At 42.6% G+C, this 26,380-nt stretch overlaps 2 protein-coding genes and 1 non-coding gene across 4 annotated transcripts in view; 2 read left to right on the top strand and 1 right to left on the bottom strand.

Moving 5' to 3' along the window:
* The first annotated feature begins 5,168 nt into the window (after positions 1 to 5,168).
* Positions 5,169 to 11,038, top strand: Rpusd2 (RNA pseudouridine synthase domain containing 2). Its single transcript, XM_034493704.2, has 3 exons — positions 5,169 to 5,948; positions 7,220 to 7,516; positions 8,448 to 11,038. The coding sequence occupies exons 1-3, from the start codon at positions 5,304 to 5,306 to the stop codon at positions 9,165 to 9,167; spliced, it is 1,662 nt and encodes a 553-aa protein (XP_034349595.1). The 5' UTR covers positions 5,169 to 5,303; the 3' UTR covers positions 9,168 to 11,038.
* Positions 11,039 to 17,724: 6,686 nt separating this feature from the next.
* Positions 17,725 to 17,806, bottom strand: Trnas-gcu (transfer RNA serine (anticodon GCU)). Its single transcript has one exon. It is a non-coding gene; the product is annotated as a tRNA-Ser (tRNA).
* Positions 17,807 to 18,125: 319 nt separating this feature from the next.
* The window catches only part of Knl1 (kinetochore scaffold 1), a 71,832-nt gene continuing 63,577 nt past the window's right edge, over positions 18,126 to 26,380 (top strand). The window contains exon 1 of one of the 2 annotated variants that reach the window (XM_076929496.1): positions 18,126 to 18,603. The gene's annotated coding sequence lies outside the window, so the exon portion shown is untranslated. The remainder of the gene's footprint in view (positions 18,604 to 26,380) is intronic. The other variant, XM_076929497.1, reaches the window with a different exon arrangement.

A 26,380-nucleotide genomic window follows, 5' to 3' on the forward strand; every position in this document is an offset into this window, starting at 1 on the left:
GGTTAGAGCACGTCAGTGATGTAGAGCATAGGGCCTCAACTCACCGGCTCCTGAGACTTCATTTAGTTGAAGAAAAAAAAAATACTAAGCTCCTGCTCTGCTATAGGTATTGTAAATGTGAATTCAGAACACAGAAGACTAGTTATGGGCCCCAGCTTAGTGTAGGAGAAGGTCAAGCAGATAGACAAATCTACAAATCGACAAAAACTTACTGAGGATGATGGTAGTGTGGGAAGGGAGAGAGGGAGGGAAGAAGGGAAGTGGGACACACACCCATACACACACACAGAAAGAGAGAGAGAGAGAGAGAGAGAGAGAGAGAGAGATTTTATAACACCTTCAATAGCCAGATGTAGTAGTGTAACCCTGTCATTCTAAAGTCACTTATACAGTGATTGTCAACATGTTTCTTTATTCTTTGTTCCCAATGATTAAAAAATGTTGGGGTAACTTAAAAAAAAATGTATGTGTATGTCTTCCATTTGGTGTCTGTAGAAGTTAGAAGATGCCAGGCAGTGGTGGCACATGCCTTTAATCCCAGCACTTAGGAGGCAGAGGCAGGTGGATTTCTGAGTTTGAGGCCAGCCTGGTCTACAGAGTGAGTTCCAGGACAGCCAGGGCTACACAGGGAAACCTTGTCACGAAAAAAGAAGAAGAAGGAGGAGGAGGAGGAGGAGGAGGAGGAGGAGGAGGAGGAGGAGGAGGAGGAGGAGGAGGAGGAGAAGAAGAAGAAGAAGAAGAAGAAGAAGAAGAAGAAGAAGAAGAAGAAGAAGAAGAAGAAGAAGAAGAAGAAGAAGAAGAAGAAGTTAGAAGAGGGTGTTGGATCCTCTGGAACTGGAGTTACAAGTGGTTGTGAGACTCCTATGGTGGATTCTGGGAACTGAACCTGGTCCTCTGGAAGAGCAGCAAGCACTCTTAACAGCTGAGCCCCATTATTCCCAGTTTCTAAAGCTGTTACTCTATCACAAAGAAAGATGTGATGAAAGACATCAGCTAATCACAAGTACCAGTAACTTGGCTGAGGAGATGTGTTCAAATTCCATCAGTGTGGCCAAGGTTGTAGCAAACGATGGTCATGTGTCACCACAGAACGCTCTGGTGCTCAGAGATGTATGCATTCTTAGACTATGAATTGAAAGAAGTGGAAAGCAGAGAGACTTAAAAAAAAAAACAACAAAATAAATAACAAGCAGGATGGCAGCAGTGCCGACTCATAGAATGAAAGAAAGAAGCTTGGTGTTACCTGGCTCACAGAAAAAAGCCTGGGAATGAGGTTCCCAATGTTTCATTAAGGTGTGCCAAGGCTTCATGTGTTACACACACTATTTATACTTTTTTTTCAAGACAAGATTTCTCTGTGTATCCCTGGCTGTCCTGGAACTCACTCTGTAGACCAGGCTGGCCTCGAACTCAGAAATCCACCTGCCTCAGCCTCCCAAGTGCTGGGATTAAAGGTGTGTGTCCTTGATTTCTAATTTGGTCTCTCAGATATCTGGGTACCACAATGAGATGTCTTTAAACAGTAGCTGTGAATGACCCAGTTGCTGAAGAAGTACACTTTCTTAAATTTATGATCATAAATTAACAACTTAAAACACTACAAATTCATTCAAGTACTCCAAGTCCGATTCACATGCTGGAGTCTGGCGTCCATAGACAGTGGCTCAGGCTTCCTTCTTTTTCTATTTTTAGTCCATTTTGAGCAGGTGTGTCTTTCCCTCTTAGTTTCTGTATCACATATCAACCTCCCTCCCAGAAGGGTGCTAAATAAATACAGAATGGTCTCCTGGTTGTCTCTCAATCTCATAAGGTTTCGGTCAAAATGAACCATCCTAGCCAGTTTGTGGTTTTCACCTCTTGAAGACAAGACTATAATGTCAGAAGTTCTCTATTCAAAAGAGGGAGTCAGCCGGGCAGTGGTGGCGCACGCCTTTAATCCCAGCACTTGGGAGGCAGAAGCAGGTGGATTTCTGAGTTCGAGGCTAGCCTGGTCTACAGAGTTAGTTCCAGGACAGCCAGGGCTGCACAGAGAAATCCTGTCTCGAAAAACCAAAAAAAAAAAAAAAAAAAAAAAAGAGGGAGTCAGGATCTCAAAGTATAGCTTAGTGGGAGAGCATTTGCCCAGTATGTGTAAGATCCTGGGTTTGATATCCAATATCACAAAAACTCAATGATATTTAAATTTTTGAAGTGTTCAGAAGATGCTAGATGTCCACAATGTACAAGAACTGCTGGCATGTTGTATATTAGTACTTCTCAAGCCTTGCAGACAAATCACTTGACAATCAGGCTGGAGAACATATTTTTGTTCAAAAGTCAAGAAGAGTCGGGAAATAAATTTTTTTATTTTATTTTTTATTTTAAGTATTCATCATTGCTCTCTTTTCAAACACACTAGAAGAGGGCATAAGACCCCATTGCAGATGATTGTGAGCCACCATGTAGTTGCTGGGAATTGAACTCAGGACCTCTGGAAGAGCAGTCAGTGCTCTTAACCACTGAGCCATCTCTCTAGCCTGGGAAATGAGATTTTTGACTTGTTTTTACACCCAGCAATTTTGCTAAACACTATAATCTGTACTTTAATTGAATTAATTTATTAGTTATATAACTCTGTTCCAGAGCAGTCCAGTATGAAAAACAGGCTCCAGGTCATATGAGACTGAAGAAAGAAAGAGGTAGAAAGACCTCAGATTGTATACAGTTCAATTTATTAGAAATTTGTGGATGGAAGTGTGGTCCTTTCTGGGAATAAAACCAGTGGATACCTGTAATTTCAGCCAGAAGAAAGGAAATGTATAATTTGGTAAAAAGCAAAAGTGCATTCAAAGTAGAAAATACCTGGTTTACCTAACTCACTGTCAAGGTCATCTGGCATCGACAGTGCTGGGATCTAGTTACAAAGCTTAACAGATGACTCAGTTTACTTACAGTTACTAGGAAACTGTGTGGTGAAAATCAACTAAAGTTACTCAGGGGCAATCATGGTTATGACTCATGGTGTCTGTGATCACGTCAAGCTGAGTCTGTACAAGCTCTATGAAGCAGAAACCCTGCTGAGGTATAATTTTCTTTGGATAAAATGCTACCCTCATTTTAAGTTTCTTTCTTTTCTCTCCCTGACTTTGTCTCTATTTGTCTTTATCTGTCTGTCTATCTCTGTCTCTCTGTCTCTCTCTGTATCTCTGCCTGTCTCTCTCTCATTCTCTCTCTCTCTCTCTCTCTCTCTCTCTCTCTCTCTCTCTCTCTCTCTCTGTGTGTGTGTGTGTGTGTGATATCTCTGGTTAAAAGGCATGAACTACCATGACCAACCCTTAATGTTAATTTTTTAGTAAGGCAACTTGCTCAGGAGATAGTGTTTTCTCTTTGAAGCAACTCTGTTCTATAGTATCTACAACCAGTGTAAAATCCAACCTCTTTTTTTTTTTTAAGCAGGTAATTAGGAATTTGGCATTCAGCCTAAGGATTTCTACAGCTTCAGATATCTCAGTCTGCTCTGAAGTAAAACCACAAGGACATCTTCTGTCCTTCACTTCTGTTTATAGCTTTGAACTCACTATGTAGCCAAAGATGACCTAACAATTCTGATCCTCCTATGTTCACCTCCCTTCATGGGACTTTTGACCTACAGAAAAGTTTAGTTAAAAATCTTCTCTTGATCTTCTCCAGAAGGTTAATAAATAAGATAAGAATAGTCTAAGCCAACATTAACATTTTGTATAATAAATGCCCATGAGAAAGTTCAGGCTCACATTCTTGAAATGGACTAGGCATTTGTCATGTTTTTAGACACTAACATCCAAATATCTATCTTTTTGGAGGAATCCCACTGTGAAGAATAATGAGGTTATTAATTATTTTCAGGCACTCTGTAAAATACAGACAGACTTAATCCCTCTCGACAGAAGGAAGGCTCTCTTGTGGGATTCCAGATCTTGAGATAGGATCACAAAGAGACTGAGATATTTAGTAATTTTTAGGGGACAAAGGGTTGTGGGGACAGTGGCAGCATCCCAAGTGGGTTTCTTCTCCAGTAACAGCTAGTTTTCAGAGGCCTTGCTTGCCTTAATTTGGTCTTTTTACTGAGCCAATGCTTCAGATCTTTCATGAATCCTATGAAGCGCTAATATCCTTCAAGTAATTCCCTCTTTGATGAAGTTAGCCAATGCAGGTTTCAGTATTTTGCATTTAAGAACCCTAGCAGGCAGGGGAGATAGCTCAGTTGGTAAAGTCATGCAACACAGACCTTGGTTTGATCCCCAGAACTGACATTAAAAAGATGGGCATTGTAGTACATGTTTGTGAGAGACCCTGTCTCAATAAACAAAATGGATGGCATCAGAGAAAGGTCACCTGTGGTTGAGCTCTCGCCTTTATGCATGCTTACACATACAACTGCATGCAACTAGCACACACATATACACAGAAGACCTTGGCAATAAATTTTTGATCCATTTGGAGTTCTAATATGCAGGTGGCTCTGGATAAGAGTTCATGGAAGTCAAATAGGGAATCTCTAGTTCTTTTCATGCTGTTAGCAGGAAGGGCAGGTGTGAAAAAATTACTCCTGATGATCGTGTCTTTAATACGTATATGTATAATAATAGCTTTATGGAGGTATGTAGCATACTATATAATATGCAGCCTTTTAAATCATACAATAGTAGGAATGGGTATAATTAAATGAACGAGTGCTTGAGACTCTAGAATTCCCCGGCATCGCCCCTCAAAAGTAAAATCAAAGTAGACAAAACCGTTACTACGACAGTCATAGTTGTAGCAACTTTCACTTTAATTGGTACTTTTTTTTTGCTTGTTTGCCTCGTATTTGTTTTTTTTAACAACAATAATAATTACAATTATTTTGCTTGTCTGCTTTTATTTTGAGACACACTTTTGAATAACCGTAGAACTGAAACTCCTGATGTTCCTGCCTCTGCCTTCTGAGCGCCAAGTCTACAGGTGCGTGTATCCTTGCCGGCTCTGCCTATTTTAAGTACACTTCTAAGCGTTTTTCCAGGGAAATAGCGCATATCTATATGAAATGTGCGCCATCATCTCCATTCAAGTCTTTTACGTGGAGCACTTCCAAAGATTTCCATTAGGAAATACCATCTGATCTCTTCAATGAGGGGGGGTCTGTGACCTTGGCGGTAAAGGCAAGGACTTCCTCGGACACCTAACTCTAAAACAACTCACCTAGCCCCTTCTTGCAAACCCCGCCTCTGTACTGGGGCTTCCTGATTGGTTGCTATCTTGTGACGCCATCAGATTGCGACCCTGTAGCAGCTTGCTGTGCTGTCATGTGGCGTGCTGTCCCGGGCTGCCTACGGGGTATTGTGCAGTGGCGGGTGGCGCTCTGGTCCCACAGCTTTGTCCGGACAAGGGGTAGCTGTGGGGAGGCGATGACTGAGGCATTCTCTGCGCAAGGCGAGGCAGCGGGCGGGCTGAAGGTTTTGGTTCAGCAAAATGGAGATGCTGCTAGCGACACGAGTGGAGAGCCGCTCCTAGAGCGTCTGGAGCCGGCGACGGTAGGGAAACAGATCCCGGAGAGCGGGGAACCGGCCCAGGGAGGCGAAGAGCAGCTCCCGGGGAATGGAGAGCAGGCCCCAGCTCCATCCGCCGACTCAGGCAAAAGGAAAAAACGACGGGGCGCCACTGGTGAACGGGTTGTGCCGCCCCCGAAGAAACGGCGGACTGGGGTGAGCTTTAGCGATGAGCATTTTGCAGAGACCACCTACTACTTCGAGGGCGGCCTGCGCAAAGTGCGGCCCTATTACTTTGACTTCCAGACCTACTGTAAAGGTCGCTGGGTGGGCCGCAGCTTGTTGCACGTCTTCAGCACCGAGTTCCGATCCCAACCGCTGGCTTACTACGAGGCCGCTGTCCGGGCAGGACGTCTGCATCTCAACGAGGAACCAGTCCAGGACCTCAGCATCGTGCTAAAGGTGGTGTCCGATGGGACTGGCCAGAATCAGGCTTTGAGAAAAAGAGGGAAGGTTTTGGGATTTTTGTTTGTTTGTTCTTTCAGACACACCTTATAAATTCGGGATTAAAGTGATGGTAATTCAGAAACAAGCTAATTTTATCTTGGGGCTCTTTTAGTCCCCTCTTCCCACATCTCCAAGTAGATATATAGATAGCTTCTCATACTCTAGAACTCAACCTGTTCATCCTTCCAAGCAAGGTTGTTTGTTTCCAAGAAACAAAAATGGAAATTCTCATGTTCCTTTTATATCTGTCTTGTGGCAAGGGCACTTTCTACTTTCTACCCTGCATGATACTAAATCTCTGTACAAATAATAATAATAGTAGATACCTCATTCATGTGCTCTTAACTGTATCAGGAACAAAGTTAAGCATTTTGTGTGTTTTAATGTTAAACTCAGGTGGCAACTTTGGGGAGTTTGTATTGCTTCCTCCTTTTGTGACCAAAGTGAACCTCAAAGTAAGGCAACAGCGTGATTTCCAGTGTGTGCTGTATTTGTCATAAGTCCTGATGTGTATAGAATTAGGAAGTCAGTGACAGATACTAGGCAGGTGCTTTTTTTCATTCCACGAGACCCCTGTCATTAAAATTGGCTCACAGAGATTGTAAGGAGAAAAGGGGAATTTCAGGATTTGGGAATAACCTCTCCCATACAGATTTTGAAAACCATAGGTTTTTAAACCAAGTCCTAGAGAGGTTAAAATGACTTGCCAAAGAGTATGTAGTGAGCTTGTGTCAAATCTGTGTAGAGCCTAGAGCTCTGGACTTACAGGTTGGTGTTGTTTGTTGAAGGTTTTAATTGGTAACTATAGAGATTTTCTCTCTATGTAAAGACATTTTCTTTCAAATATACTTGTATCAGGATGATGAGATGGTTCAATAGGTAAAGGTCCTTGCTACTAAGATTCACAACCTCTTGTTTCTGCATGGGCTGCCTTTATGCATATACACACATAGATGAATGTAATGAAAAAATTTAAAATACAACTTTATTGTAAAGATTATACAAAGAAGCAAAAATACTCATAATCTCACCACCAAGAAACTTAATCAATTTTGTATATTTTTCAAAACTGGCTGTATGCCTGTGTGTGTTTTTACAAAATGAGATCTTACCACATCCACTTCTTTTCTATTTAAGGCTTTCCTGTGAACTGAGGAACCTGGGTGTCTAGTTGACTATCTATAGGTTGCTGGTCCCAGGCTGAATGTTACGTATGTTTTTGACAGGACAATGATTTCTTGCGGAACACAGTGCACAGACATGAGCCACCAGTCACAGCAGAGCCTATTCGCCTGCTAGCTGAGAACAATGATGTGGTTGTTATAGACAAGCCATCCTCCATTCCTGTGCACCCCTGTGGCCGCTTCCGACACAACACGGTCATCTTCATCCTGGGCAAGGAGCACCAACTGAAGGAGCTACACCCATTGCATCGGCTCGATCGCCTTACCTCAGGAGTGCTCATGTTTGCCAAGACAGCTGCAGTCTCTGAGAAGATCCATGAGCAGGTTCGGGATCGGCAGGTGAGCCAGGCTTCTGCCTGCTGTAGACTACTTCCTGGGCACTCAGGTATCATGAAATTCTAGATTGAGGGGCATCTACAACCTTCCTCCTTTGAGGAAGCTTAGCACCTAAAGTTCCAAAGACAACTATCTTGTATGTTTCAGAAGGTCTTTGGAGATGACACATACTGCTTCTTAGTAGTTTGCTCTTCTGAAAACATTAAACATTGTTAAGATTTTGAGGAGAGCTCACTTAGTAGGAAGACTGGATAAAGTTGAAAGAGGTGTGATTAAGATTCTTACTGGTAGGGATTATGTTCTGCATCTGGGTTCATTTATTGAGCACATGCCAGACTTATTCCCCAACAGATTAGAACCTAATTTACGAAACACTTATGGTAGCCCCATGAGGTAAATGTTTTCTGGTTTCATATTTTCTTTTTCAAAGGATTTCTATTAGATGTATTCATTTTATATGAGTGTTTTCTCTGCGTGTGTGTACATGTGTGTATGTGTTGTGTGTGCGCGCGCGCGTGTGTGTGTGTGTGTGTGTGTGTGTGTGTGTGCGCGTGTGTGTGCGCGTGTGTGTGTGTGCGTGTGCCTGTGCCTGTGCCTGTGTGCCTGTGCCTGCAGAGGTTAAAATGAGAATACCTCTCCTGGAACTGGAGTTAGGGATGGTTATGAACCACCATGTAGATGCTGGGAACTGAACCCAGGTCCTCTGCAAGAGCAGCAGGCGATCTTAACTGCTGAGCCATTGCCCCTGACTTCATACTTTCTAGATGAGGTTATGGGATGTATAGAGCTTAAGTAACATCCCAGGGTAGTGAAACTGACAAGGCTGTCATTAGGATTTGAATCGTCTTCTCTCAGATACACTAGTGTACCTGCAGAGAGGATTTACATTCTGTTTTCACCTTGGACTGACTTGTTCCTTTTTCCTCCTATGTAGCTGGAGAAGGAGTATGTATGCCGGGTTGCAGGGGAGTTCCCTGACAAGGAGGTAATTTGTAAGGAACCCATCTTAGTGGTGTCTTACAAGGTAGGAGTGTGCCGTGTGGATCCCCGGGGCAAGCCATGTGAGACTGTGTTCCAGAGGCTGAGCTACAACGGCCGCTCTAGTGTGGTACAGTGCCGACCACTTACAGGTCGCACTCACCAAATTCGAGTCCACCTCCAGTTCCTGGGCCACCCCATTCTCAATGACCCCATCTACAATTCAACTGCCTGGGGTCCTTCTCGAGGCCAGGGAGGCCACATTCCAAAGACAGATGAGGAATTGCTCCGAGACCTGGTTGCAGAACATCAGGCCAAGGAAAGCCTGAGTATGGTAGATCTCTGTGATGGTGACCTGGCCCCAGGGCTCATAGACTCGACAGCTCCCTCTTCAGAGTTGGCCAAAGACAGCCTGGAAGGGTTGGCTACAGCAGCCCAGAAGATAGATGGGGTAGCTGAGGCAGCCTCTCAGCATCTGGACACACCAGAGAAAGCAGCTAAAGCACATGTGAATCAAGAAACAGACCCGCTCTGTGCTGAGTGCCGGGTGTTGCGACAGGATCCCTTGCCCCAGGACCTTGTAATGTTCCTGCATGCCCTCCGCTATAAAGGGCCAGATTTTGAGTATGTCTCACCCATCCCAGCCTGGGCACAGGATGACTGGCAAGAAGACTGAGGGTTGTGGCCATTGGAAGAATGACTTCTTGGGTTGGGACAAGGATGGGCCTTGAGGCAGGGACTGCTCCCATTGGTTGATACTCAGGGTTTGCGAGGTTTCAGTCAGGAACCTGCTTGCACTTGCTACCTCCTTCCATCCTTCTGGCTTGTTTGGGGCTTTCAGATCTGTACATATATTTTTTTTTTTTTTAACACCTTGTATGTCCATTTTTACTGGTTTCTTACAATTTCTCCCTTCTTTCCCCAGTGCTTAGGATAGAATCTAGGTCCATTAGAAGGCAAGTGCTCTACAGCTGAACTCTAAGCCCCTTAGGATTTCTAAGTGTCTCTAGCTCAGGCCGATCTTGAACCCTGAATCTCCTACTCTGCCTCCAGTGCGGGAATACAGGTGTGAAGTACCATGCCTTGCTTTTTTTTGAAATTGAGAAAAAAAAATCACATAGCATAAAATTAACCCCTTTAAGATAAACACCATTGGCATTTACTATGTTCACAACCTTATCTCAAGATTTCAAAACACATTTCTCATCCCTAAAGGGAACCTGTACCTGTTAAGCACATTCTTCCCTTTTTATCTCTCTCAACTCCTGGTAAACAGTTTATTCTTTATTCCACAGGAATGGACTCAGACAATTTGTGTCTTTTTCTTTTTTCTTTTCTTTTTTGTTGTTATATGTTTGTTTTCTGAGACATGGTTTCTCAGTGTAGCCCTGGCTGTCTTGGATTTTGATCTGTAGACCAGGCTGATCTTGAACAGAGATCCACCTGCCTCTGCCTCCTGAGTGCTGGGATTCAAGGGGTGTACCAGCACCACCCAGCCACCCAATACTGATTCTTTTCTGTTTGTTCTACTGATCGTATCTCACCTAGTCCATGTGAAGTAATCTCTCATAGTGGAATATACTCTTTTTATTGTGTTGTTTATTATTTATTCTGGACACGAGATCTTCCTCAACAACAAAAGAATTAACAGCCCAATTTTAAAATGTCCAAAAGGATTCTGGTTCACACACACACACACACACACACACACACGTACACACACGTACACACGCGTCAAAGCTGGAGTGTAATTCCATGGTCTGGTTAAGAACACTCTTTGCTCTTTGAGTGGCTCACAACCACCGACACTCCAGCATCAGGGGATTCTTCCCCTCTTCTGGCCTCTGCCAGGGTTACATAGACTCATGTCTCAAAGTAAAATAACAACAAAGACAGAAGCAGTGCAGCTTAACAAAACACATGTTTGAGAATGGCATATTCCCTGGAGTCAGGACTATTACCACCTGGCACTTACACTGTTCTAAAGCCCTGCCTTCCACAGGTAAGCATTGTCCATTATCATGGCTGTCACTCCAAATTAGCTCTTCTCTCATGTGAAGCATGTTCTTATTTTCAAAACCACATTTTATCAGCCATTAGCCACATCAAAATAATTGGATAATCTCTCTCTCTCTCTCTCTCTCTCTCTCTCTCTCTCTCTCTCTCTCTCTCTCTCTGTGTGTGTGTGTGTGTGTGCACGCGCATTCACATGTGTGTTCTGTGTCAAAAGGATAGACACAAAGCCATTTTTTGCTAGTCTTGAATCTGGGGTAACTCTTCTCCTCCATCCTCTCTCTCTCTCTCTCTCTCTCCCTCTCTCTCTCTCTTTCTTCTCTTCTCTTTGTTTTTCTCGAGAGGATCTTGCTACACAGCGAGGATAGCCTCAGAATTACTGGGTATCCCAGTTGGCCTCCCACTCAGTTTCTACTTTCTTAGCTTTCCAATTGCTTCAGTTATATACAACCATGTACAAGCTTGGCTTGAAGTTTTGTTTTATTTTTTTTCAAAATCCCAAATGGCAGAATTAAATACATGTACCACCACTCATGATTTTGAAGATTTCTTTTGTATAATAAGACATAGACTATAAGCAAACACACACATACAACCATCCATTGCAAGTTCTTCACAGCGTAAGTCTTAAAAGAGTTGTTGATGTATAATCAATCATCCAGGACTGTGGAGCATTACCAGCTCACCACTGACAATTCTTCCCTGATAAATTCATAATCAACAGGGAGTGAGTTTTCCTGAAGCTGGATCCAGAGGATGAAGACCCATCTCTTGCCACTCAAGCAATAAATGCTGTTAGTCTTAATTAGGTATTTTTGTATCAGCCCTTTCTCATGGTTGTTGCGGTAAATCTCTTGCCCATAGGAAGTCCATAGAAGACAAGACACAAGTCAATAAATATCAAATAAATGCTGCATGCCTAGATTGGGCAGATTTACTATTAAACTACACTATTCCCCGGCTAAGAGAGCTCTTAACAACTTGCGGTTTCCTAGGTCAAGGTCTTCTTCGTCTTCTCTTTTTCCACCAACTGCCCCCTGCTTCCACCAACTGCCAACCCTCACTCCAAGGCTCTCCTCCTTTTATCCCTTTTCCCTGCCTCTGGCTCCTCCCACTCCTCTTCCACTGCCCAATTACTGGCTGTAGCCTTTATTTAACAAATTTGATTGGACAGAAGGGTTACAAGATTCACTCCTCCTTCGCAGCCCCTCCCAGGAGTGGAATTACCATGACAACAAGAGGCTAGGGCTATCCACCCTATATGGACTATCCTGTAATAGTTCAGGATAGTGTGAAGTAACCTTGCTGTTGACTGGAGTGTTTTGAGCAGAGGCCTGTTGATGGGGTTTAAAAGGTAGAAAGATGAAACCCTTCTCATCCAAAGTTGGAAGTCGCCACTGATCACTGATCCAGTAGATGGCACCTTGCACTCTTTTATCAGTCTCTTCTCTCTATTACTAATTCAAGTAATTTCCCTCTCCTGTTTTTTTTTGTTGTTGTTGTTGTTGTTGTTTTGTTTGTTTGTTTTTTGTTTTGGTTTTTGGTTTTTCGAGACAGAGTTTCTCTGTGTAGCCCTGGCTGTGTCCTTGAACTCACTCTGTAGAACAGACTGGCCTTGAACTCAGAAATCCGCCTGCCTCTGCCTCCCAGGTGCTGGGACTAAAGGCATGTGCCACCACCGCCCGGCTCTCCTGTTCTTTAAAATAAAGTGCCATTGTTGATTATTTTCATTCCCTTAGAAAATGGGAGCCAAGTACTGGTAATTATGGATCAGGAAATCGTCAGGAGAGAAAACTTCGGTAGTCTCATAGCAAGCCTCACGGTAATTTCATGTAAGATTAAGAACTAACACCCTGGCTTACAAAGGTGAAGCAGGGAGAGAGGTTCAGGAGTGATTCTCTTGAAACTGAATACCTGCATCACACCCGCCAGGCTCAGAACATCTGGGAGAAGACCAGAAAAGAGTAGAAGAACCAGAGGATAAGGAAGGGTGCCTTAAAAAGTTCTGGGAGTGACATGGCAGTTACACCCATACAGCTGTAGTTACTTCTGAAAGCCAAGCACAAGCCTGAGTCCACAGTCATTTAAAAACATGCATGAGGGAGGGGCTACTGGCAGTTAATGGTTGCTGGGAAATCCAATGTCATTTTCTTCAGTGGTCTAACCTCGGAAAAATTACCCAGCCACCAGAAAATCACTTCCCACCCATTTCCAAGCAAGCAGCCCTAGTTATCACAGTGCATCACACATCCAGAGACAAGCACAACAGTAGGATCGGAGGGTAAGATGGGTTTTGGTGGAAGAGGAAGTGGGAATGGGAGAGGGTAATGGGGTTGAAAATGGCTAAAATGTATTCTGTACGTGTAAGAAATGACTCAGAATCGCTGGGCGGTGGTGGCGCACACCTTTAATCCCAGCACTTGGGAGGCAGAGGCAGGCGGATATTTGAGTTCGAGGCTAGCCTGGTCTACAGAGGGAATTCCAGGACAGCCAGGGCTACACAGAGAAACCCTGTCTTGAAAAACAAAAAGCAAACAAACAAACAAAAACAAAAACAAAAAAAAAGACTCAGAATATTTTTAAAATGAACTTTCAAGTCATTTTCTTCACTTTTATGTTTTAAAGATTTATTTATATTATGTTATATGAGTATTCTAGCTGAATGTACACCTGCATGCCAGAAGAGGGCATCAGATCACATAGATGGTTGTGACCCACCATGTGGTTGCTGGGAATAGAACTCAGGACCTCTGGAAGAGCAGCCAGTGCTCTTAACTGCTGAGCCATCTCTCCAGCCCTAATTTTTGTATGGGCTACATGAATACCTGGGAGTCCAGAGCCCCTGGAAGTGGAGTGGCAGCACCTGGTGTTAGCAGCCTTCTAGGCACTGGAAACTGAACCCAGTCCTCTGCCGAGAAAGTAAGTGCTTCAAACTGCTGGGCCCTTTCTCCAGCCCTAGATTTCTCTAGTGTATTATAAGTTTTCAAAACACCTGAAGAATTTTCTTTGCGAAAATAACTCACCTGGGGCTCGTGAGATGACCCAGCAGCTAAGAATATAGGCTGCTCTTCCAGAGAACCCAGATTTGATTCTAGAACTTATGTGCTAGGTCACAACCACCTGTAACTCCAGTTCAAGGGGATCTAATGGCCTCAGTAGGCACTGAACACGTGTGGTACACAGACATACATGCAGGCAAAACATCCAGACACATAAAATACAAATACAATATTTTAAAAGGGTCTGGAGTGATGGCTCAGTAATTAAGAGCAATGGTTAAGAGCACATACTGTTCTTCAGAGGACTTGAGTTTGGTTGCCAACATCTACATGGAAGCTACCAATCATCTATAGCTCAGCTCAACATTTTCTAGCCTCTAAGGGTACCAGGTATGCACATATAGCACAGATGTGCAGCCAGGCAAGACATTTATAGACATAGAATAAAAATAAATAATGAATTAAGAATAATTAACAGGACCTACCTACTTTTTTTGTTGTTGTGGCTGATGAGAGTCTCCCACCACATAGCCCAGGCTCGTGTTTCTCCTATTCCAACATCCTTAAATGCTTAAATTACAGGTCTGCAACTGTCCCTCCTCCAGCTTCAACTACCTTTTATTTGTCAAAACTGGACCCAAAACAAGCCATCAATCCCAGAAGCTGGTAAAACTCAGGAGATGATTCAGCCCTATTCTACTGGTCTGCAGAGAGCATGCAGCAGTAGCCGGTGACTTAAGCTCTGCCTCCTGAGTGCTGGGTAAGAGCAGAGGACTCTGTTTAGGAGAGCTGCAAAGGCTCAGAAGGAAGTGAAAGCAGACTGATGGACGGAGAAGGGGATGTTCAGCACAGAGGGCTAGGAATGCTTGTTGCTGAAAATGACTTCTGTCCTAGTTTCTTTTCTGTTGTGATAAAGCACTCTCACCAAAAGCAACTTATGGAAGGAGAGGGTGTATTTCAGCTCATAGGTTACAGTCCGACCTTGAGAGAAGGAAGGGCAGGAACTTGAAGCAGAAACTATGGAGAAATGCAAACGAACGAACCAACCAAAAATCCACATGCATACATATATGTATTTATGCTCAACAAAAATATTTTAAAATTGTGGAACAGTAATTCATGTGTTTATTTTGGGACTTTTCTTTTAAAGGCAGAATCTTATATAGCCCTACTGCCTAAGAAATGGTGTCTCCCACAGTGGGCTGAACAACTAATAGTTAGGAAAACCCACAGAAAAATCTACTTTGGGCAATCCCTCAGTTGAGGCTCCCTCCTCAGATGATTCTAGGCTGTGTTGAGTTGACAGTTAATGCTAACTAGGACAACATCTAAGCCGAGATCAGAAGGAGAGGCAGTAAAAGTTACAGGTTAAAGAGTGGGAGAGTAAAGGCCTATTTCAGGGAAAGGATAGATCTAGGCCTGATGGTGCAGGCCCATAAGCCAAACTATCCCGGAAGCTGAAGCAAAAGGATCAAAAGTTAAAGGCCATCCAGGTGGCCATTGAGTCCAGCACTCTGGAGGCAGTTGGATCTGTGAGTTCAAGGCGAGCCTGAACAGAGCAAATTCTGGGGCAGCCAGGGCTACACAGAAAAACTCTGTCTCAAAGACCAACATGCACATGCATACATATACATACTTATGCTCAACAAAAATATTTTAAAATTGTGGAACAGTAATTCATGTATGTATTTTTGATTTATTTTTTTAAAGGCAGAGTCTCATATAGCCCAGGCTGGCCTCAAACTGACTAAATAGTTGAGGATATCCTTGAACTCCTGATCTCCAAGTGCTGCAATTACAGACATGAGCCACCACACCCAGATCCTTTTTTATAAAAGTCTAATGGCAGGTCTAATAATGACTATAGTTCGCCGGGCAGTGGTGGCACACGCCTTTAATCCCAGCACTTGGGAGGCAGAGGCAGGTGGATTTCTGAGTTTGAGGCCAGCCTGGTCTACAGAGTGAGTTCCAGGACAGCCAAGGCTATACAGAGAAACCCTGTCTCATAAACAAACAAACAAACAAAAAATAAATGACTATAGTTTTGAGGTACTGAATACTGTCTTAGGCTGCTTTCTGTTACTACAATAGAACACACAAAACTGAATGATATATAAAGAATATAAATTTCTCTGGGCATAGGTATGGTGGCACACTCCTGTAATCCCAGGACTAAGGAGGCTGAAGCAGGATATACAGTTAACCTGAGCTAAAGAGTGAGTCTCAGGCTGCTCTCTGCTTAATAAGTGGAGGAGTCTGTGGGAGGTACTTTGTCTCAGTTCTGGGGGCTGAAAAACCTAAGAGACTGATGCTCTGTTTGCTGCACTAGATCAAATTTATTTTTGTTTTGTTTTGATTCTTCAGACAAGGTTTCCCTATGAAGCCTCTGGCTCTGTAGACTAACCTGGCCTGAAGCTCAGAGATCTGTCTACCTCTGCCTCCTGAGTGCTGAGATTGAAGGCATGTGCCACTACTGAATTTGGATCAAATTTCTGACACACGAAATTTGGCAGACACTTTCAAATCATAGGAATTCTAAAGCAGTCACAATAATATAAATTACATAATACATGATTTCTATTGGAGGCAAAGTCACAGGCAAGATTAATATCACCAAAGTGCATTGCTTTATTTTAATGAGAGATTATAAAAGTGAATGCTGCTATCCTCCCTCCCCCAAATAGGCTACTGAATTGTCTGAAAGGTCCCTGAAGGGGTGTATGTTCCTCCAAGACAGAAAATGAACAGTAAGACACGACTGAAGAGAACTGACCAAAAGTACTGACTGTGGAGGAATCAACATTCCCCAGGGATTTGGGCCTAAAATGGAAGAATGAGGAGAAAAGCGACTGCCTTCCAACCATCAGTGCCACAAATCCTGCTGAAGCATCTGCCAGGCGCTGGGTTCTTGAACATTGAGCATTCCCAGTGAAGGGGATGTAAAACCACCACCCCAAGGGATCATTAAGAGCTCTTCATGATCTGGTACCATACAGGATGGGGTGGCTGAAAGTCATGGAGTCAAGAGATTTGGATTACACTGTCCTGTCTGCAACTTAGAAGCTGTATAGCCTTGGACAAGTTAACCTTTCAGTGTAAAACAACAACAATAATAGAATATGAAAATATCTATCATGATCACATGGTTCTGCAGAGTTGAAGATACATAATCCATGTAAAATGTACGGTGTTTTTAGTAAACAATTTAAGAGTTTTTAGGAAAATCTCTTTTTTTTGTTTTTTTTTCCCTATTTCTAATCCTTTTCTCTCTTCTCTGGTTAAGTCCAGAAGGATTCTGCTTCAGTAGTTTCTGGATCACACCAAGATTTCAAGTGTCATGGGCATCATCTTTCTTTCTTTCTTTTCTTTTTTTTTTTTTTTTTAAGATTTATTTATTTATTTTATGTATTATGTGAATACACTGTAGCTGTCTTCAGACGCACCAGAAGAGGGCATCAGATCCCATTCCAGATGTTTGTGAGCCACCATGCGGTTGCTGGGAATTGAACTCAGGACCTATGGAAGAGCAGTCAGTCAGCTCTCTCAACCTCTGAGCCATCTCTCCAACCCCATGGGCATCTTTTTAATGTATAAATTGAAAACAAATCCCATAGCCTGCTTGAAGTCTGGAAGAGGTAGTAGCGTTTGTAATGCAATATGGTACCTCGTGTTCAGAACAGACATTAAAAACCCTAAAATAGCCAGTGTGGTGGGACAACTTTGTAATCCTAGCATTTAGGAAGACGAGGCAGGATGATTTTGAACTCGAGGCCAGCCTGGACTACACGATGAGACTGTATCTCGAAATAACAAACAAAGCCCTCAGAGTAAGAGTTTATTAAATAACTGAAATCGTTCATCTCAGAGTTAGGTCACTTCACGTTCCAGACCACCACTGAACACGTGAGCTATAGTTATATTCTTTGTCCTGTTATTTTACTTTGTAAGAAATTAAATTCGTCTCTTTATCTGCTTCTTCATCTGTGAGTCCTAACGTTCCAAAAGCTGCCTTTCAAAAATCTCAAAATTCCTTCAATTGATTTCAAATATCAGATTCCTTCAAATTCCAATGTTACAAACTAAAACACCTCCATGCTGAGACTAATTGTGTTAGATAAAAATCTGATTAGAATTAAAACCCGAAGCAATATTCAATTACTTCCATTCTGTAAATTATAAAATTACATTACTTAGCAAAAAAAAAAGAAAAAATACTACCACCGACGAGGATGGGATTCGAACCCACGCGTGCAGAGCACAATGGATTAGCAGTCCATCGCCTTAACCACTCGGCCACCTCGTCCCAGAAGCTCTCTTCTTCCTGGCAGCTATAGGGAGTAGTAACAGAGCGATGTGACGCAATAACATGGAAGTCGCCATTTTGTACGGAAGCCAATAGTGCGATTGTTCACTCTGCAAACAATCGAAAGAAGATGGCCGTTCGCAGAATAATAGAGACAAAGAAAATTCTGTAGAAAAGGAGAAAAACCCGAGGGAACTTAAGTCAGTTCAGAGGAGGACAGAAAAGTTTAAATAAGTCTTAGGGGTGTGACCGGTGAGGAGCCGAAGGGGTGGGGTCTGAGCGGCGTGCAGCATTGAGCATGCGCATCATTCTGGCGGTTAGATTTGAATACTTCACAGCCCCTGACCCGACGTTGTGAGGTGACGTCCAATTCTGAGGAGCGCGCGGACCTCAAACATGTCGAGCAGGTGGTCTGTGGCGGGTTACGATGCTTCTTTTTGTTCCCGAGAGGCCTTGGATTTTGTCTGAGCGTTGAAGGGCGGCGCGGGTTGCTGAGGGTCGCTCAGTCGGCCGGGCGTTCTCAAAAGGGCCTACAGCCGACAGGAACGCGCGAGTACCAACGGCCGGCCCGGAGGAGTCCTTCACCTGGACCGCCGCGTTTCGCTTCTCCTTTCCCAGGGCTGCTCCATTCCGGACTCGGGCGGGTTCCTGTCGTCTGCGCGGGGAGCTTGGGCCTCCGGGCTCGCCCCACCCACCATCTTTCGTCAGGGCTCCGGGATCTCGTTCCGCTGTCTCTCTCCATCTCCCTGTGGAATGTGTTTCTGACCGAAGTTCCCTGCTTCAGTGGTTTGAAGGCGGTGAGTGAACTTTAAATTCTAGGCTCCGTCTGAGCACAGTAATAGTTTCGGGTTACTGCAGGTCCAACTTTAATAAAGACAACATCGGTGTGTTAGATTATATAAAATTCCTTTTCCACCAAAAGGCTTTGGATTCCCTTTGGATGTGAAAAAAAAAATATTGCCTACTGCAATTTTTAAAATGTATTAGACGCTGTGATTTGACTAAGGATGGCTACCATAAGCTCATATATTTGAATGCCTAGTCAATGGAGAGTGGCACTGTTTGAAAGGATTAGGAGGGTGGTCTTGTTGGAGGAGAGGTGTTAACGGGGGTGGGGGGGTGGGGGGAGAAAGCTTTGAGTTTTGAGCAAGCTCTGCCTGCTGTTTGTGGTTCTCCTTACTCCTTCAGCTTTGTGTTTGCTGCCAAGTTCCCCATGATGATTACTATGTGAGTAAGCAAGCCCCCAGTTAACTGCTTCCTGTTATAAGAGTTGTGGTCATGATGTCTCTTCACAGCAATAAAAACGCTAAGACAGAAGTTAGCAGAGACAAAGCATGTGGCTAAAAACCAAAGCAACAGTTTATTCTAGATACTAAGGTTGAAGTTAGTTTTCATTTCAGTTAAATTGGTTCAGTTTAGTTTCTTGTATGTCTTATTGGTTCATTGTCTTGTGCTAAAGTAGACTTCATGGAGATGACATTTCATTGGTCAGATTTTTGGAGGAATGACTTATAGACGTGGAAGGAAATATATTGTAAGATTTTTGGTCATTAAAGGTTAGGTTCAAGCAATGTACTTCTCGACTATATGAATGGCTGGGAACCTTTACAAGATGACAGATGTAAATGGAGTAAAATGTTTGGAATGGTGATACAAATGATGTATTTAACGCTGAGAATAAGAGAATATACTGACTCCAGATACTGGATGGGATAAGGCTTTCCAATAAAATTTTCTGTGATTCTGATATTCTATATCTGCATTGTCCAACATGGTATCCATTAGCAATCATTTTTGGAGCACTTAAAATATGGTTATGGTTATCTAAGAAATGGTTACAAAAACTTGAATTTTAATTTGTTTCATCTTAATTTCATTGTGTATAACCACTGAATTTGACAGCATAGGTCTAGAGTCTATATCAGTGGAGAATATGGAAAATATTTGCTGTAGATTTTGGTTGTATAAATTTAGGAATGGACAAACAGCCAGATAGTATTTTAGGCTCTGCTTGCTGCAGGTCAGTATGATGGTCTCTGCTACATGATGTTTTGCTGTCGTTGTTTATTTTCTTCAGTTAAAAGAAAGTTCTCAAAGACTGTTTTGGCCCACTGTTGATGATCTGCAGATCCCTGCATTATTTAGACTGGTGATTCTCAAACCTTTTGGTTCAAACAATTAAAAAGAAATACCTAATAACTTCATTTTTATAGAGCTAGGTTCAATAAATTTAATGAATATGACCTAACAACTTGGTAACCATTTGATAAATGTAAGTTAAAGGAAAAGATAATAAACTTTTTTCTTAAGTTACTAATTAAGCCCAATAGCTTTTATTCATACCAGTTGCCAAAACTTCATAATGATACATTATTATAATATATAGATAGACACTATTTTGAATTAGTTCACACAGTGCCTGATAAATTTCAAGAATGGCTGTTTAAAAAACTAGCAGTATCTAACAACCTGTAAGTATATAAGTAAAAACCTATAAGTATGTGCTATAAGTATACCCCTAAATGCCAAATGTACAGTTTTCTAGACAATAATTAGTATGAATGTGATCAAAAGCATTTTATAAGTAAGGTTTAATACAGTGGGCTGGCCAGTTCTGTTAAAGGTGGGTTATATAATAAAATAAACATTTAATAAAATTAAAGACTTCCAGAAAGTTTTGAATCTCATTGGTTAAGTGCTAACTAGTCCACATGTTGGAGAGGAATGATTCTCAAAGACTTTCAAATAACAATGTTTAGGTTACCTTGGATTAATATTTCCTAGTACTTATCTGTTTTGAGTACAGAACTTGAAACTATTCCTATAAAAGATAAGCTGAACTTGAAATGTTTTCTATAGAGCAGTGGTTCTCAACCTTCCTAATGCTGCAACTCATTATTAGTACAGTTCTTCGTGTGGTGACCCTCAACCATAAAACTATTTTTGTTGCAGCTGGATGTGGTTGGCACATAACTTTAATCCCAGGACTTTGTAGGCAGAGGCAAGTTGCAGGCCAGCCTGGACTATAGGACTATAGGACTATAGAGCTAGTTCTAAGACAGTCAAGGCTACACAGGGAAACCCAGTGCTGAAAAACAAAAACAAACAAAAAATTGTTGCTACTTTATAAGTGTACTTTTGCTACTGTTATGAGTTTTAATATAAATATGTGATATGCAGGATATCTGATATGGGAACTTTGTAAAAGGGGTTTTGGATCCCAAAAGGGGTCGTAACCCACAGGTTGAGAACCACTTCTATAGAAGAGACAAATGTACTAGTTAATAGTTGTAAGTGTAACATGATCACTTGTGAAGGGTACTTATTCAGGAAATAATCATTGAGCTCCTATCATGTAAACTGGCCGGGCGGTGGTGGTGCACGCCTTTAATCCCAGCACCTGGGAGGCAGAGGCTGGCGGATTTCTGAGTTAGAGGACAGCCTGGTCTACAGAGTGAGTTCCAGGACAGCCAGGGCTACACAGAAAAATCCTGTCTCAAAAAAACCACAAAAAAAAAAAAAAAAAAAAAAGCATTGGTAGACTAACAGGAAATTTAAGACATACCGCTTTATTTTCATAATTTTCTGCTTGGCAAAGGTAGTTGGGGGAGCAGATAAAAACACCCATTAATATATAATAAATTATATAACAGGATTTTAAAGTACAGTTGTAATCTCAGAGAAGCTATATATAGTGCTACCAAGAAAACTTTTTCTTTCTTGCCAGGAGAGAATAGTATTTTATCAATACACTAACATAGGGAAGAACTCTGCATAGGAATAGAACAGCTAGTGTGGCTACTAAAATCAGGAAGTAGTAAGGAATAATGAAGTCTGAGAAGCAACCAGAGACCATATTCCCTGAGCCTTATAGGCCCCAGTGAAGAATGTCAATACAATAGCAAGCCACTGAAATATTTTAAGTAGAAATTGCTTTAAATACATATATTTATGAGCTGAAGAGATGGTTCAGTAGTTAAGAGCACTGGCTGATCTTGAGAGGAAGAACCTTGATTCAGTTTCTTTTTTTAAAGTTTTTTTTATTGATTCGTTGTGAGTTTCACATCATGTACCCTAGTCCTGCACATCTCCCCACCTCCTCATAGCTGCCTTTTGCCATTGCAACCTCTCCCTACAAAATAAAAAATACACACAAACAACAGCCAAAAGAAACAAAACACAGGATAGAAAACATCTCATTGTGGAAACGGCAGCAGCATTTTATAGTGTGTTCCACAGTATATCCCTCTGTCCACACATTTCACTTGCAAATATTCACTGCAATGAGTCATTGGTCTGGTTCAAGATCTTTGGCTTCTGTGACACCAACAGTATTGAATCCTCATTGGGACTCCTCCCAGTTATTCTGTTGTCCTGTGTCATAGAGATCCTGCAGATTTGGAACAGTAGGACTGGCCCTTATAAATTCTGGGGTGGGTCATCTCAGAGCCCTGGATCTGGGGCTAAGTGGTAACAGCTGGTCAGCTCACCAGTTCTCCCTTATCTATACCACCAGTGCAAGCTTTCTAGCACTGCTCTGGCTGGGCCAGCCAATGCCACCATCAGCAGGAGGCAGGATCAGCCTTTCTGCTCTCATGCTCTTGGGGCTGGCTCACCTGCACCTACCTGCCTCCAGAGCCAGCTCCACTGTGCTGCCCAGTCAAGGCTTGGGGCTCACTCTCCCAAGTGCTGCAGCCTATGAGGGGCTGGGACAGCTCTCCTGCTCTCACACCCTTGGGGCTGGCTCACCTGTGCCCCTTCCACCAGGGCCAACTTTACTGTGCTGCCCAGGTGAGGTGCAGGTCCTGTTCTCCCGAGTGCTATAGCCAGTAAGGGGACAGGGCTAGCTCTCCTGCTCTTATGCCCTCAGGACCAGCTCTACCAACTACAGCAAGTGGCAAGAGAGAGGACATCACCCCCACACTCACACCACCTCACAGTATATGAGTGGGTCCAACTCTCGACCATCTTGTACTTACGATTGGCTCATCCTTGTCCCCTCAACTAGGACCACCTCTACTGTGCTGCCCAGAAGAAGTGCAGGGCCTGCTCTCCCTATTGCAGCAGTTTGCAAGGGACAGGGCCAGCTTACCCACTCTCATGACCCCAGGGCGAGCTATTCTGACTGCTGAAGGTAGGGAGGGCAAGGGCATCACTCCTGCTCCCACACCACTGCACCCACATTACCTCATAGCAGATGAGTGGCAGGGCAACTTTTCCTGAATCTCATCCTCAAGGCTGGTTCACCTGTGTCCCACCAACCAGTGTCAGCTCTGTTGTGCTATCCAGGTGAGGTTCAGGGCCCACTCTCCTGAGTGCTGCAGCTGTTGAGGGGCAGAGCTATATCTCTGGAAGCTTTCATGACTGCTGGAGGTGGTGGCAGAGGATGGGGGCATCACCTCTGCGCCTGTGCCACACCAAGGGTCAGCTCTCTTATACTCATGCCCTTGGGGCCTGCTCACCCATACCTAGGCATAAAACAACTTTTGACTATCAAGCTAGGATGAACAAAGGGTTGCCATCTACTCTGCCCCTGCTTAATATAAGAACAATACCACTAACAAGGTGTTTCTTTGCCCCTTGTCAGGGGGTTTGATTCAATTTCTAGTGCTTACATGACATCTCACAACTGTCCCTAACTCCAGTTCTAGGGATTCAGTTTTCTTTTCTGGCCTCCACAGATAACTAGGTGCAAATGCACAGACATACATGCATACAAAACACTCAACTCATGGACATTTTGTTTAAAGCAGCCAAGCCAGTTGTGGTGATCCTTGCTTTAAACCTCAACACTCAGGAGGTGAAGGCAGAAAGATCATCTGTGAGTTTGAGGCCAGTTATGGTCTATATATAGTGAATTTCATGCCAGGTAGGGCTACATAGTGAGCCTATCTTAAGAACCAAAAACAGAGGCTGAAGAGATGGCTCAGTGGTTAAGAGCACTGGCTGCTCTTTCAGAGGACCTGGGTTCAATTCTTAGCACCTACAGGGCAGCTCATAACTGACTGTAATTATAGTTCCAGGAGAATCTGACACCCTCACACCAATGCACATAAAATTAAATAAAAATTAAATAAAACCTAAAACAAATAAGCAACAACAACAAAAACTCCAAACCCAAAATACTTATTTCAGACTTAATAATTCAGACTTATGATGAAGATCTGTTCCCTAAATTTGGCTTTTATTGTATGTGAAAAAATATGTGAAATAAAATATTATCTTTCAGGTATCTATTTTTTCCTTACTGTTAAAAGTAAGACTTTAACAGTAAGTAAGACTATGTAAGACTTTGACTGTTAGTAGTGTATATGGCATTAATTTAATGTTATGATAGAAATGGCTAGTAATCTGGGCAGTGGTGGCGCACGCCTTTAATCCCAGCACTTGGGAAGCAGAGGCAGACGGATTTCTGAGTTCGAGGCCAGCTTGGTCTACAGCCTGAGTTCCAGGACAGCCAGGGCTACAGGACTACATAGAGAAACCCTGTCTCGGGAAAAAAAAAAAAAAAAAGAAATGGCTAGTATTAGTTGTCAAACTTTATAGCTATTATTTTTAAACCTGAGATGTCTTTTCTTATCTGAAAGTAAGGTTCTAGTTAATGCATGCAGTGAGAAAAATCTTTATGTGTTTATTTTGTGTGTGTTATACTGCAGATGTGGGGGTGGAGGTCACAGGCTAACTTAATGGGAGTCTGTTCAGGTTCTTTCTTACCATGTGGGTTCCAGTGATTGACCTTGGGTAGTTAAGCCTAGTGACAAGTGCCTTTATCTGCTGAGCTATCTTAATTGAATAGATTTCCATTTCCAGTTCCACTCAATATGTATTGAGTAGAATTCCAATTTGAATAATTGACTATAATATATAAAACATTAATAATATTGTTGGATCTAGTTGTACTTTCCTGTAATCAAGGTTGCTTAGGAGACTTAAAAGGATATGAATTAAAAGTAAAAGGATAAGAGAATTAAAAGTTCAAGGACAGTCTTGTACTGAATGAGTTCAAGGCTACCCGGGCAACTTAGAGAATGTGAATTGTGCTGTCGCACTTAAGTTTTCAAGAAAAACTGAAAACCTAATTATTCTATGAAATGAAAAAAACTTGAGATTTTTGCAATTTGGGTAATTAACTAAAAAAATTAAGCACCATTGCAGGGGGCGGGGGGGGGGGCAGCCCTGACAGGTCTTCTTTCTTGTGTTTGCTTCTTCTTGAGGCAGCAAAGGGGGAAGAGCATTGGCAGAGGTAAGATTTGGTCTTACAAGATATGTAAAGTTGCTGTATAAAAATAAAACATTTCCTATCTTAAGTCTAAGTCCCTTAGCTGCAGTAGCGAACCTGCCTTCTGAGTTTCTCTGAGGCTACAAACTGTTTAGCACCTCATCCTAAAACATCAGGAGAGCCTTTGTTCTATCTGGCAGGAATTGTGCTGCCAGCCTGCTGCTAGTTGAAGTCACAGGGAGAGAAAAGGACACTTTGAAAAGTGATTTTAGAGTTTATTTTTAAATTGTAAAAAGTTTCCTATGGCTGGGCAGTGGTGGCGCACACCTTTAATCCCAGCGGGAGGCAGAGGCAGGCGGATCTCTGAGTTCGAGGCCAGCCTGGTCTACAGAGTGAGTTCCAGGATAGCCAGGGAAACACAGAGAAACCCTGTCTCGAAAAACCAAAAAAAAAAAAAAAAAAAAAAAGTTTCCTATGAAAGCTCTCTAAGAAAAATGGGAACCAAGCTTGTAAGAAAAGGGGGAAAAGGGGTCTGAGAAAAGGGGGAAAAGGGGTCTGAGAAAAGGGGGAAAAGGGGTCTGAGAAAAGGAGGATAAGGGGCCTGAGAAAAGAGGGATAAGGGGCCTGAGAAAAGGGGGATAAGGGGTCTGAGAAAAGGGGGATAAGGGGTCTGAGAAAAGGAGGATAAGGGGCCTGAGAAAAGAGGGATAAGGGGCCTGAGAAAAGGGGGATAAGGGGTCTGAGAAAAGGGGGATAAGGGGTCTGAGAAAAGGGGGATAAGTAGAACAAGGAGTGCTAAGAAGAGGGGGCTAAGGAGGAAAATGCTTAGAAAAGTGGGACAAGGAGAATTGCTCTCGTCTTTCTCCTCGGCACTTACACATCTTTCAGAATTCATGATCACATGGTAAAAAGTTCATCACAATATACATAAATTCAAATCATAAATCAAATAAGCAGCCAGGCGGTGGTGGCGCACGCCTTTAATCCCAGCATTTGGGAGGCAGAGGCAGGTGGATTTCTGAGTTCAAGGCCAGCCTGATCTAAATAGTGAGTTCCAGGACAGCCAGGGCTACACAGAGAAACCCAGTCTCGCAAAACAAAACAAAACAAAACAATCAAATAAGAAGTTTACAACAGAGAATGTTTACATGCATATCCATTAGGAGTAACTGTCTGGCTAAACATCACCTGTCACAGTTCCACAGTTTCATGGAGAGTTAAAACCATAATAAAGTTATTAGTGAAGTTTTGTATAGATAAACCCAGTCAATATTTTATCTTCTGTCCTAGCACCTATAGTAAATTGTTAGTTCTCTTTTTATGATCTTTGGTCAATGGTTTAACTTTTTGGAATG

Source organism: Arvicanthis niloticus, chromosome 2, assembly GCF_011762505.2.
Source record: "Arvicanthis niloticus isolate mArvNil1 chromosome 2, mArvNil1.pat.X, whole genome shotgun sequence".
Classification (NCBI taxonomy): domain Eukaryota; kingdom Metazoa; phylum Chordata; class Mammalia; order Rodentia; family Muridae; genus Arvicanthis; species Arvicanthis niloticus.